Below are 13,991 nucleotides of genomic sequence, written 5' to 3' on the forward strand. Positions count from 1 at the left end.
AGCCACATTCTTAAAAAAAAAAAAAAAAGTCAAAAATGAAAAATTTAAACTAAAAAAAATATAAATCTGTAAGAATCTAAACATGGAGATAGTTTTCTCCTTTCTAAGCTTTACTTTAAAAAGTGCATATATCCATAAATAAGAACCTTAATATTCAGTTGAACTTATTTGTAGACTAGGTTTATATAAAAATGATCACAATAAGAAAATAATAAAACAAAAAATGTCATTGAATATGCAAAGATGCAACGTTCCATTACAAAAGTGAGATTGTAAAAAGACCAGAAGACGTTAACAAAAGCTACCCTTGTCTGAAAACACAGGATCTATTTTTAAAAGACATTTCATGTCTATAATTTCTATATGGTCATTTCACAGCCCGGCCAATACCATGCAATAGGAGTTTCCGAATCATAGCAGCTGACCCACTACGCTCTCCCCACTTGAAGAATGTGATTACAGGTCAACTCCCTCACAACCAGTAACAGAAAAATCTCCAGCTTCCCGGGAGCTTTTCAAGTCCAAGGCTGTGATGACTTCTTTTAAACAGTATTTAACAGAACCAATCGGAGAAGGGGGAAATGTAGACACTTCTTAGACTTGTCTGTGGTGGGGCCTGAGCTCAGTAGCTTTCCCGAGTTTGCGAAGGCACGAGGAGCCTCAGAACGAAGTGCCCTGGGGACCGAACCCCGGTTCTTGGTGTCCTCCAGTGTGAGCGCATCAGATCCAGGATCTGATGAACTTCTTAAAAGCCAAAAGAGCAGTTTGACTGCACATTTGTTGTTTATACTCTTAAATATAAATAAATAAATAAATTAAAAATATATATGTATTTTCCATTTGGGGGAACTAAAGGGCACAGAGTTAAAACAACCTACGCAAAAAAAAAAAAAAAAAAAGACGGACAAAGGAGACTATCTGTATGCAAGATCCATTTCCTGAAAGGCCTGAAAGGCTTCCGAGGAGGATTTGAAATCAAGAGGAAAAGTCTCTGGCGAAATCTTTCCTAGCCCTATTTTAATTTCTTGTACAGGAAAGCTTAAAATAGTTGACACCACAAAACTGCCACCGCGACTGCGCGGGTTCAACACCTTCACCCGGAGATCAGCCCGCTTCGGTCTTCATCGCCAGCAGCTGCGCACCCCGAATAGCTGTATGCGGAGTCAGAGGTGCCTAATCTGTTTTAGTTTTGTCCTGAACCTCACAGATGTGGAACTAGATAAAAGACCATCGGAATGGCACGAAAAGCAACGGAGGATTCAGGAAAAAGAGAAATGAGAAATAGAAGTCAGAAGCACAGATGTGTCATTTCCAGTCGCTAACTTACTTCAGTGTTGCGATGTGCAAAATTGACACGCTTTATTCGGATATTTTTGTAACCCTAGGGCCTAGGTATGAAATCTTTAGTTCATCAGCGGTATTAAATGAAGCAATTGTGAGTTTCACGATCCCTGGAACAGAAGCATCAAGAAGGCAATGACTGTGTGGGGCGTCGGTTCTGTAGGGAGCATGGAGCCGGGGCCTCCAGGTCCCGCTGTCCTGGTGAAGTAACTACTGCAGCGTCATTCTCTTGGCTTCCGTGTTTGGCATTTACCAGGAGAGTGGCTGGCATGTAGGACTTTGATGAAAGGCATTTCATTTAAAAATCAATTAGCTACTTTTCTTTCCAAGAAATAATATACCATACATGAAAACTAAGCATGATTCATAGACATAAATCAAGTAAAGGATTTGAAATAGTCCTTTTCCCGGGGAAATGAACCCGGGGTTCCAAAAACCTCGATAATGCAATCTTCGACCATCTATTTACAGGACGTCGGACGATTTTTTTGACCATCGTCAGTTGATAAGCGACCATTAACAAGTTTGCTGTTTATGAGCAAACAATTGAACATTAAAACAGAGTGGGCTGTTTGACTATGGCAATTAGCTTCTTCGTGTTCCAAACACCAAATAACATTTTCCCATTAATTTTTAAACCAATGTGGCTTTAACTTAAAATAAACTGTACATCAAAAGAATGGAAAATAAACAGCCAGGAACACAATTTGACGAATTGGATTTATTTAGTTTATTTATCTAAACAGGGACCATTGGATCTCTTTAATAGGCTGACAGTTGCACTGGGCTGGTTAATAAAACATTCAACAGTGTCTTCAGCCAATATAGAAATGCAAATCCCATCAGAAATATTTTATTCATGAGGCGGTAATTTCAGTTACTACCAGTTCCTTAAAAAAAAAAAAAAAAAAGTGGCACTCTGCAAATAAACAGTGCCATCTAGTGACTAATAATGAGGCCATAGTTGTCACAGGTTTATAATTAACCTTTCAAAATCTTAGTTTTTATCTTTCCTCTTTATTTCTTAGGTAAGATCAAAGTAGGTAGGTGAAGCAAACAAGAGAATCATCGATGATAATTTGTTGTCATTTAACAAGGATTATAAGCAGAGAGAACCACATTAAAATCAGTAAGCTTGATATATTTTTTTGCTTTCAAGCACTTTAGTACTGTCTCCAGAAAACATACATTTCATCCGCTAAGAACACTCAAACCACTAAAAATACCAGAAAGTTTTAACAAAAAATTTCTCCTTCTGCCATAAAATGGCACTATAACTTTAATTTTAAAACATTAGTAAGTAGGTAAGGAAAACATTCCAAGTGCAAAATGCAATCAGAAAGCTGACAGCAATTTTTTAAAAAAAATTACACACTCAGGAATGTGTGAATGCATGCACACAGATCAATACCAGTAGAGTGCAACTTTGCCAATGACTACAGTGGCCATGGAAGTTGGTTTTGCAAGTCATGAAGCTCTCTACAGGAGCTGAAGGCAAGAGCCTAAACCCCAAAGTCGTCATCAGAAAAATGGTCACATTGGGAAAAAGTGTCAGGGCTTCCAAAGTAAAAGAAATCTATGAAGGCCAACCCCAAATTCAGTACATAAGACCAATGACAAAATATTTAACACAGCCTACTGTTCCATTCAGTGTACCCAGTGGGAAGAAGGGCCAAGAACATAAGCCTTTTACAGCATCTTGGATTAGGAGACCAGCATGACACGCAAGCACTGATCAGTCCAAAAGCCATCGCTACAGTCGAAAATAGGCTTTGGTCTCTTCTCTGCCCGGTGTGTCCATTTCCTGTGTCGGCCTTTGAAATTTTTGGAGGCTACTTTGTGAGTGTAAGATTTACCAAGGTCAAACCTGGAATGAGAAGCCTACAAACAAAGGCGGCCAACTGTTTGACGATTTTCTAACAATTTCACTTAATGTTAATGGAGCCTCTGAAACCACGATCTTAAGAAATGATCTGCAAACAAAGAAAATCATGTACACGCACATAAATAGAGTATTTCGTTCTCCCTTAAAGGTCACGGTCATATCCAGATACCTAAAATATTTTCAGTTTCTGATTAATAAATACTGAAAATAGAAAATGAGTTCAATTTTAGACCCAACACTGAACGCTGTGTTTAACTGCTACCTACCTTACCGACATTACTATATCTGCCATGAAAGAGGACCGTAAAAAAATCTGAATTGTATTTAATTCCAGAGTTGTAAAATCTCCATAATGACAGCTAATAATAGTATCTTTCTCACATAATTGTGGAGTAAATGGATAATGCATATAAAGTACTGAGCTCTGGTCTATGATTTTTATTTCTGAAATCATATTCTAACACAGAGAGAATATGGAGAAATAAAAACAAAATGACCTGATGAGTCACAATAAAATTTCCAAGGAATATTTTAATAAGAGCTAGAATATTATTGATACCCTTTGATTCAGTAATCAGCCTTCTGAGAAATGATGAATTTTGATGAAAATAATCCTGTTCTAATATGTTAATTAGAATGAGGAAATAGAAATATATTAGGATACAACAAAAGAACCAACATCACTGACTGAAATATTACGTAACCATTAAAATGATTAAGAATTTATAGAAATGAGCCTGACGAGGCGGCGGTGCCGTGGATAGAGTCTCAGACTGGGATGCGGAAGACCCAGGTTCGAGACCCCGAGGCTGCCAGCTTGAGCGCGGGCTCATCTGATTTAAGCAAGGCTCTCCAGCTTGAGCCCAGGGTCACTGGCTTGAGGAAGGGGTCACTCATTCTGCTGTACCCCAGTCAAGGCACATATGAGAAAGCAATCGATGAACAACTAAGGTGCTGCAATGAAGAATTGATGCTTCTCCTCTCTCTCCCTTCCTGTCTGTCTGTCCCTATCTGTCCCTCTCTGTCTCTGTCACCAATAATAAATAAATAAATAAGGATTTATAGAAATGAGAAATACCAGTGCTAGAATCTGGGGGTTTTTTTTCAATAAAAAGGTAGAAAATGTGGGTAGAGTAACATCATTATTATGTAAAATAAATTATGCAAAGGGGAGGCAAAGGGAAGATTGCAGGAAACAAATCAAATGATAAACTGTGGGTCTTTGGGGTAATACAGCTAAGGTTATTTTTTCTTTTTCTGCTCTTCTTTAAGTATAATCATAATAAGCAGGCATTATTTTCAAAGAGTTTCAAGCACGAGTACAATTTTTTACAATGGAAGGCATTTGTTAAGTGCACAGAGTGGAGGAAACTTTCTTTTCTAGGACTGTTCTCTCTAGTCTGGCTTTCTTTTTTCTTTCTATTATAGAATTCACTTATGTTTCTGCAAGAAAGGTAAGCTGATGCTATAATTATAACATATTGCCCCCGACGCAATCCCGCTCCCCAAACATGCTTTCACGGTTTTCTACAGCTTCCACAGAATAGAGGCAAATAGCCCAAGAATCAGAACACAAAAGATAAAATGTAAACAGAAGCATCAAGTTCTTAACTTTTCTACAAAAGTCAAAATTTAAAAGGGTTCACCTTTCTTGTTTGCACTCTTTTAGTCTATCTTAGACTTTAAAAAAATAGAATATGGGTACCAGCTTTATTCATAAACTCAGATACTCAAGTTGTCCATTCACCTGTTAAAAGAGAGTCCGGGTAGTAGTAGCAGTAAAAGCTTCAAGCTGTTCCGCAACATCCTTTGAACCCTGACCTAAGGGACCAACTCCAATAGTCGGCAAGTAGTTGGGTTTCTAGGACCATTCCGCCTCACTGCTGAGACGGTCAATAGAAGTGCCATTCTCTGATGTAGGCAGCTCTGCACTAGGAGCTGGTCTAACAATCACATCACATAGCCTACCAAACAGGGGAAGGACAGCATCGGGCATCACTGACCTGGGACAGAAGTGAACTTGAGACAGAGCTAAAAAGCTCTTCTTCTAACGTTCATTACAGTATAATCCACCCCAAATCCTTGATCTGTCTGCATGTCTCAAATAAAATTCAGCTTTGCTACAAGAAAAAAGAAATATGCAACTACATAAATAAACCACAAGATGGCGCCAGCATCACAGGACAAGATCAGAGATGTAAAGCCATTCCATGCCACCATGTCCTCATATCTTTAGGAACCTTATCCTGGTGCATTACTTACTTGTTTCTTTTTCTAGTTACTGAGACTTGGTTAAATATTATATGCAAAGTCAGTATTTTCTTTTCTTATTTGTTTGTATAAAGTTAGGGGTTTTTTTGTTTAATTTTATTTTCTCAAGAAATAAGTAATAATCTTCAACTTGAGAAATCCTCAACTACATTTCACCCTCTTTCAGCTGGTTCATTTTCTTGCAATACCCTGACAGAACCATGCCTAGCTGAACTCACACAAATATTGAAGGAAGCAATTACAAAAACAGCTCAGACTTATGAGTTCTAGTATTTTTTAAAGTTGTTTTCAAATGCATGAAAAGGTTACTAAGTTGACCTCTACAGAAGTGTGGAGCTGGGGGTGAGGAGCTGCAGAGAACCGTGCAGAGATACAGAAGTGTGGAGCTGGGGGTGAGGAGCTGCAGAGAACCGTGCAGAGATACAGAAGTGTGGAGCTGGGGGTGAGGAGCTGCAGAGAACCGTGCAGAGATACAGAAGTGTGGAGCTGGGGTGAAGAGCTGCAGAGAACCGTGGAGAGAATGTCAGAACATGTCCTCAGGTTATCTGATTCTGGTCCGAGCTCTAAACAGCAGCGCGACTTTAAGGGAAGCCATTTGGTCTTCCTGGTCCTCCATTTCCTCACCGAAAAAATAATGTGACTGCATTTTAACTTCTCTGGACCTAATATTTCTAACTTATTCTGAGATCATAAGAAGACCAAAATTAGAAATATTAAGTTATATGAAGCCAAAAGTCAAGAGGAATGGAATTAGGCAAGTGAATAGTCATCGTAAGTAGCAACAACATAAAAGGGAACATAAAAACAATTATAAATACAAATTAAAACCTGAATGTCAAAGTCTTTTGAGTAGGTATTTATTCCGTTACAGATTAAATTCTATGATAGGTCATTGTAAACAACAGACTATTACTTTTTCATTCTCAGATGTAAAGTTATTCTAAGGATTAATAAATAGTAAAACTACACTGAACTTTCATGCCAGTCATGACAGAGTAGTTGGTCAAGACTGGCCTTTCTATTCTAAACAACTATAAAAATGGACAAAATGTATGAAGGAACTGTTTTACGGTCAGACAACGGCAGCATAGGACGCTGGAAGGGCAGAGATGCGGAAACGAGACCTGCAAAGGCCCTGGCTCTGGAACCGGGAGCACTTCCCAGGCGACAGCACGTGGGGAGCAGCCCAGACGGAGCTCGGGAGGCAGGCAGGGCAGCGAGGCTGCCGAGATGGCTGCGCTGCAGCAGGGGGTGGAAACAAGGGCGCCGTGCACAGAGGGGCTCAGAAACCCATAAAGGGGGCTCTGTAAGTCTTTGGCTGAAAATGAACTTGCATATGCAGAGGGCAAGAGCTCATGAGGTCTAGCAGAGAACAAGTGTGGAGGGGCCGTGGTGAAATCGACTCTGGAGGTCACCCAAAGCAGGAAGACCGAGTTCCCACCAACGGTGCGTAGCGCGTTCACCGAATGCTCCAGTCGTTCAAATGGAACCCGAGAGAGACCACATGGCAGAAGGAGGACTGCTCTAGACATGGCCTTGCAAAGGTTAATAATAAGCCGTGAAAGGATCGATCTGATCTGTTATCAAATTAGCTGCTTGCCCAAATAAAGCTCAATATTCTCTAAAGCATGCACTGTCGACAGAGATGCTATCATGCCTGTGGGCCTCCCACAGCACTGGCTCTTGGGAGGAGAATCTTGGATATGATATCGCAAAGACGTGTGGGCCTGCAAAGGGCCGCAGTACATGGCAGGTGTACAGATAGACCACAGAATAGTGGCAGTATGGAAACTTAGGGGAGGGGGAAGAAGGGAAAATTATCTCCAAAAGTCTTAAAAAGGAGATGGAGTAATAATTTTCAAAAAAGATTGAGACACATTGCTCTCAAGGAAAGATAACAAAATCTAGGCTTTTAACAATGCATAACCCGCAATATCAAGCATATGATAAAATTACTAGACATGTGACAAAGCAATGGAGCAGAAAGCCTAGTCGCTGGCCTGGATTTTACTCAGCAGGCATTGGTGGAGCAGTGGAAACACTCGGCTCCGTGGGGGAGAAGACAGCTGACGCGGAGTGGAGGGTGGTTTCAGCGGGGGAGAAACAGGAGGACAGGCGGCTACAAACATCCGGAATGGGAAGCACAGAGGCCTCTGAGAGTGGGGTGAACGCAGGAGAGTTGAGTGACAGACTGTGAACTGGCAGGGACCCACTGCACGTGCGAGGCGATGCAGGGGACATCAGAACAACGACTCTGAAGGGACCGGTACCTGTCGGATTTAAGTATTTGTGCTGCTGAGCTCTGGGCGAGGGCCCCAGTAAACAGAGAGAAAGGAAGCTAGGGCTCTCAAGAGGTCTGGCTGAGGAGTACCGGTGAGCACAGCTGTGTCCACTGAAGCCAGCAGTGGGTGGCAGGGTACGGAGTAAGACGGGGGGTTAGTGAAATGCCTAAGAGCCCAGGCATGTATGAGAAGGCAGAGATGGGAAGGCGGGGAAAAAAAGCAAGGGGAAACTGAGGTCTAAGAAAAAAGCACTGGGTTGTCCTCTGCCCTTCCCCATTGGCATAAATGCCCCCCAAAGTCTTGCTGTCACAACAGGAATCAGAGAGCTGCTTCAGAATCAGAGAGAGGAAGGACCAATACTGCTATTTTCTCTTGGGATTCAGTATTTCTCAGGGGGTACATCACCACAAGAAAGTTATCTGTAAGAGGATAGTCTTCCTTCCTTTAAGAACAAAAGTAACTTAAATACAAAAAGAAATCCAGCCTTACCATTCAACACTGCAAAACCACTTTTTGCTCGGCTGTGACTGTCATGGTGCGAAGAGCGACCCGCTCTGTGGCTGGTCTTCACTCCAGGCCACCAGAAGGCTCTCCATGTCTGATATAGGCCCCTCCCTAATTTTTGTTAAGTCTCATTGCCTTCAATGAAGCGTATACTTTAATAGCTTCTGTCACTTTGTTCTGTTCTGCAAGATCACAGCCATGATGGAATTGGGCATGCCTGACCGGCGAACAATAACCCTCACTGGTTGTCTATCTTTGTGGTCCTTAATTACTCCTAATTTTGATTTCAGGTCAAATCACTCAAGATGGCCTCTTTTTTTTTTTTTTTTTTGTATTTTTCCAAAGCTGGAAACGGGGAGGCAGTCAGACAGACTCCCACATGCACCCGACCGGGATCCACCGGCACGCCCACCAGGGGGCGATGCTCTGCCCATCTTGGGGTGTCTCTCTGCCGCAATCAGAGCCACTCTAGTGCCTGAGGCAGAGGCCATAGAGCCACCCTCAGTGCCCGGGCCATCCTTGCTCCAATGGAGCCTCGGCTGCGGGAGGGGAAGAGAGAGACAGAAAGGAAGGAGAGGGGGAGGGGTGGAGAAGCAGATGGGCGCCTCTCCTGTGTACCCTGGCCGGGAATTGAACCTAGGATTCCTGCACGCCAGGCCGACACTCTACCACTGAGCCAACCAGCCAGGGCCTGAGATGGCCTCTTTTGGGCAACATCAGCAGTGGGTATTGTGTGCTCAGTGGCAGGCTGAACAAACATGAGATCAGCTCAAGCCCAGGAGAAAATGATGTAATCAGAGACGTGGTAAACATGGGATGTATGGGGCGGTTGCCAACAAGCAGAGTGTAGCATTCTATAGCAAACTCTTTTATGTAAATACAAAGAGCACACTCTCAAATAGTAATAGAAAGTATTCTATAGTATATACCTAAACCTGTAACATAGTCATTTATTGTCATTATCAAGTATTACGTGCTGTGAATTATGTATTTCTGTATGACTGACAGTGTAGCAGGTTTACACCAACATCACCACAAACATGAGAGTCATGTGCTGACCACTGACATAATGACAGCTACACCATTAGGTAACAGAAAATTTTCAGCTCCATTGCAATTGTATGTGACCACCATCATATATGTCGCTGTGTGATGGTATAATTTTAGGACATTCATGAGCATTCTAAGTCTATCCCTGAACACTGCGTTGTAACAGATGCACACTACGTAAGGCCTGAAACTGTTTCAAAATTCTAACAAATGCTAAATACCAATAAATGCTATCCAAACTCAAAGGGCCACAGGATTTGGAAACATCTGTGCATCATGAACCCAATATCCCCTTATGTTCCATCATGAGCTAGCTCTGTAAGCAGGTCACACACAATGAAAGGTGCTGAAGCAGGTCACACACAATGAAAGGTGCTGCCTGTCTTTTGCACAAGCTCCTGAAGACAACACACTTAAAGCTGAGTGAGGTACGTGGAAAAAATGACGATAAATAAATAAACAAGGAAATGGTCAGTATAAGATCGGTAAATATGACAAAAGGTAGAATCTGACTCACAAAATCTGCTTCAAGTTTCCCCATCTCTTGCTTGTAGCTCCTCATTCTGTTGCTGTACATCCCCCGACTTTGGGGTGGGATCTCTCGGACCTCCAAATCCATCTGCTCCAGCTGGAAGGGTGGGAGGAAAACGTGATTTAAACCATGTGTTTATTCTGTGTTTGACCAGGTGTTTACAGCTGAAAGGATTTCATTTCAATTCCTCGTTTTACAGCAGGGGAACCAGGGCCAGACAGCTAACTGCCTGGGATCAAGTAACACCGTGGGATGACTTCTGGGCTTACCTTTCCGTTCAGGTGGACAGATAGCTGCTGAGTGTTGACCAATGAGTGCATGGAGTACCAAAGCACTTACTTCTCAAGACTTCCTATTACGACATATGCATGAACCCAAACATCCTTAATAATAATGATTTTAACATGCTTGGTGAGTCCATCATTCAGTCCCACCCAGTCTGGTCTTCTGACTGTAAGCCACCAGAACTATGGGAAGATAAACCAAGCTATTATTTCTAACACTGAATAAAAAATGTCTGCCCAGCCTTAGTCATTTGGTAGAAATTCTTCTGGAAAGTCTTTTCTGACTAGAAAAATCACATGTGATCTCAACCTCCAGCTGAACTTCTTAAACTTTATAACCATTTGCTGATCTGGAGTTCAGTGGATACAGTAATATGCTAAACTACACAAAGCTCACTGAAATCACAGCAGGGCACTTTCAAACAACCTGTCATTATATAACACTTTGAATACAACACATGAGCAGTTAATGGCAGGCAATACAGGAGTATTATGATGGTTAAGAACCATCATACATCAGACGCCTGCGTTCACATTGTGGGCTCCAAAACTTACTAGTCATACAAACTTGGACAGGTTTCTTAACTTCTCTGGACCTTACTTTTCTCATTTCTAAAAACAGTATGTCTTCTGTAGGGCAGGTGTGCAGATTAAATGGGGTAATTCCTATAATGTGCTTAAAATAGTGTTTCTTACTTGATAATTGCTAGGTTCACGTTAACTATAGTAGCGGTGATTACTCAGGAAGAGAAAAGACGCAGCAAGCATGGTGCAAAGTATTGGAAGTAACTTATTTATACTTCATATTAAAAACCAACAACAACGGATTGGCTCACACCATGTCTGATAAATTCACATCCAGAGACATTGCCATATATATTTTTTCCTTTTAAAGCATTTTAATAAGTATTTTCATGAACACTATCAGCTTGTCACTAAAAAAGCTCTTATCCAGTTTTAGAGACTGACTAAATATAGAACCAGAAAAACATGAAGGCCAGGAAGCATGAGAGAAGTAGTTGAATATGAAAAGAAAAAGAAAAGGAGAAAAGCATGTTTTAATTAACAGGCCTCAGTTTTAATACAGAAAAAAAAAGGCAATTTTAATGAACCTTGATTTAAGTGGTGAACTTTTAAATTATTGACATGTCTCAACATAAATGTGACGCACCAATAAATTAGACAGTAAGGCAATTATTTAAAGTACTTTTCTGAAATCATCATTAAATACTTATTCTAAAAAGGTGAACAGCGTCATCAGACAAATCACTGAAAAAGTCTATGTAAGTGAAAACCCAAGACTTAAGTACAGGGTGGGGTGAAAGTAGGTTTGTTTGTGAGTACATGGAACACAGAGTTTATTACTGTACTATTACTTATTAATGATTATATAAACTGTAAAACTACTCTTGCCCCACCCTGTATCTTTTTGTTTAAGGTATTTTATAAGGACACTTAAAACTAAACTAAAAGTAGGTAAGAAAGAAAAACGAAAACACACAACAAGCACTTTGAATGACACAAGGAATAAAAGTAATTACATGCACTTGTTCCGTGTTGTCACAACGTTCACATGGCCAATGTAAAATGGAAGTCATGCAGATTAAACACATGCAGTGTCCAGATTTAGATAAACCAGTATTCAGCAGAAAGACAGCTAATTCTAAGGAGTCAAATAAGAAAAGAAACACTTTTCTCCTAAGGTCATCATCAGAAGGACAGTATGTAATATAACGAACAGTGTCCTTAACATGGATGTCATCAGAATGAAGTAAATCGGTTTTCTGATCACTTTAAACAAACATAAAGCACATCACAGACAAAACTCTTTATGCTAGTAACAACTCAGAGTGACCGGGAACTCCATGAGGGTATGGTTATGTTTTAAACTTCTTGGTACAGCAAAACCTTGATTATCAGTGGACCAGCTTTCCAACATCGTCAAATAAATGATGAATCCAAAAGAAGGCAAATAAATAAAACCAAAACATAAAATTTTGATGGCAAAAGAAAGCAGCTACTGAGAACTCAACAACAATAAGATGTCAACTCAAGATCCAAAGAATTGAGCGGTTATACTTCATATCTACTATCTACCGTAAGTCCGCCAACCGGAAGAAGGAAGTGTCCTGACCAGCGGCCACAGTTTTTAAAGCTCAGTCTTTGTACGGGAAGGCCAGGAAGCAGGAGAGAGGTAGTTGAATATGAAAAGAAAAAGAAAAGGAAAAAAAAAAAGGATAAAAGCATTCAGAAAAAAAAAAAAAAGAGGAAACTTCAAAAGACACGCCAACATCAGAAGCTGTCTCCACAGCTTCTAGAAGCGACGCTGTCAGGACACTACTCTTTTATGGATTCTTGCTGTATTGGCCAAGAGTTTGCTTTAAGGCTTTAATCACTGTAGAAAAAAAATAGAGGACTGGATAAAGAAGATGTGGTGCATATACACCATGGTATGCTGTTCAGCCATAAGAGATGATGACATCGGATCACTTCCGGCAAAATGGTGGGATCTTGATAACATTATACGGAGTGAAATAAGTAAATCAAAAAAACCGAGATCTGCAGGATTCCATTCATTGGTGGGACATAAAAACGAGACTAAGAGACATGGACAAGAATGTGGTGGTGGCCCTGGCCGGTTGGCTCAGCAGTAGAGCGTCGGCCTAGCGTGCGGAGGACCCGGGTTCGATTCCCGGTCAGGGCACACAGGAGAAGCGCCCATTTGCTTCTCCACCCCTCCGCCACGCTTTCCTCTCTGTCTCTCTCTTCCCCTCCCGCAGCTAAGGCTCCATTGGAGCAAAGATGGCCCGGGCACTGGGGATGGCTCTGTGGCCTCTGCCTCAGGTGCTAGAGTGGCTCTGGTCGCAACATGGCGACGCCCAGGATGGGCAGAGCATCGCCCCCTGGTGGGCAAAGCTTCGCCCCTGGTGGGCGTGCCGGGTGGATCCCGGTCGGGCGCATGTGGGAGTCTGTCTGACTGTCTCTCCCTGTTTCCAGCTTCAGAAAAATGAAAAAAAAAAAAAAATGTGGTGGTTACGGGGGGCGGGGGGAGGGAGGAAGGGAGAGGGGGAGAGGGAGGGGTACAAAGAAAACTAGATAGAAGGTGACGGAGGACAATCTCTCTTTGGGTGATGGGTATACAACAGAGTTGAATGACAAGATAACCTGGACATGTTATGGAATGACATGTTTCTTTGAATATATGTACCCTGATATATTGATGTCACCCCATTAAAATAAAAATTTATTTATAAAAAAAAAAGAGTGAGTCTTAGACAGATGTAACAGAAGGAATCTGGTAATTTTTTAAAAATAAAACATCGTTCAGACTTAAATATAAAAAAAAAAATCTGAGAAGATAAAAGCTGTAATTCAGGAATACACAAGTTGTTATGGGAACAAAAAGGTAGGGCACTGAATTCTACCTGCACAACAAAAGAAAATTCCTCAAACAGTTAAACTAAATCTTAACAGTCAAGCAGGAGATAAGGATGAAGGATGAAAGGTAAAAGAAAACAGTGTTAGCATGTATACCAACTGGTAAAACTTCATAATATATTTTGGACAAGTTAAATAATTTGGTATTGCTAGAGCAGGAGTCGGGAACCTTTTTGGCTGAGAGAGCCACGAACGCCACACATTTTAAAATGTAATTCCGTGAGAGCAATACAATATGTTTAACACTAAATACAAGTAAATGTGTGCATTTTATGTAAGACCAACAACAACAACAAAAAAAGACACGCCAACATCAGAAGCTGTCTCCACAGCTTCTAGAAGCGACGCTGTCACAGCAGAGCAGGAGCAGATCTTCCAGGGTATGGAGGGCATCAGATATTCTG

At 41.2% G+C, this 13,991-nt stretch overlaps 1 protein-coding gene across 5 annotated transcripts in view; it reads right to left on the reverse strand.

The window, feature by feature from the left end:
• The window catches only part of VTI1A (vesicle transport through interaction with t-SNAREs 1A), a 395,143-nt gene that overhangs the window by 372,000 nt on the left and 9,152 nt on the right, over window positions 1–13,991 (reverse strand). For all 5 annotated transcript variants that reach the window (XM_066355095.1, XM_066355094.1, XM_066355097.1 and 2 more), the window contains exon 3: window positions 9,851–9,961. In XM_066355095.1, coding sequence (XP_066211192.1) covers window positions 9,851–9,961 — 111 coding nt within the window. The remainder of the gene's footprint in view (window positions 1–9,850; window positions 9,962–13,991) is intronic.

Source organism: Saccopteryx leptura, chromosome 13, assembly GCF_036850995.1.
Source record: "Saccopteryx leptura isolate mSacLep1 chromosome 13, mSacLep1_pri_phased_curated, whole genome shotgun sequence".
Classification (NCBI taxonomy): domain Eukaryota; kingdom Metazoa; phylum Chordata; class Mammalia; order Chiroptera; family Emballonuridae; genus Saccopteryx; species Saccopteryx leptura.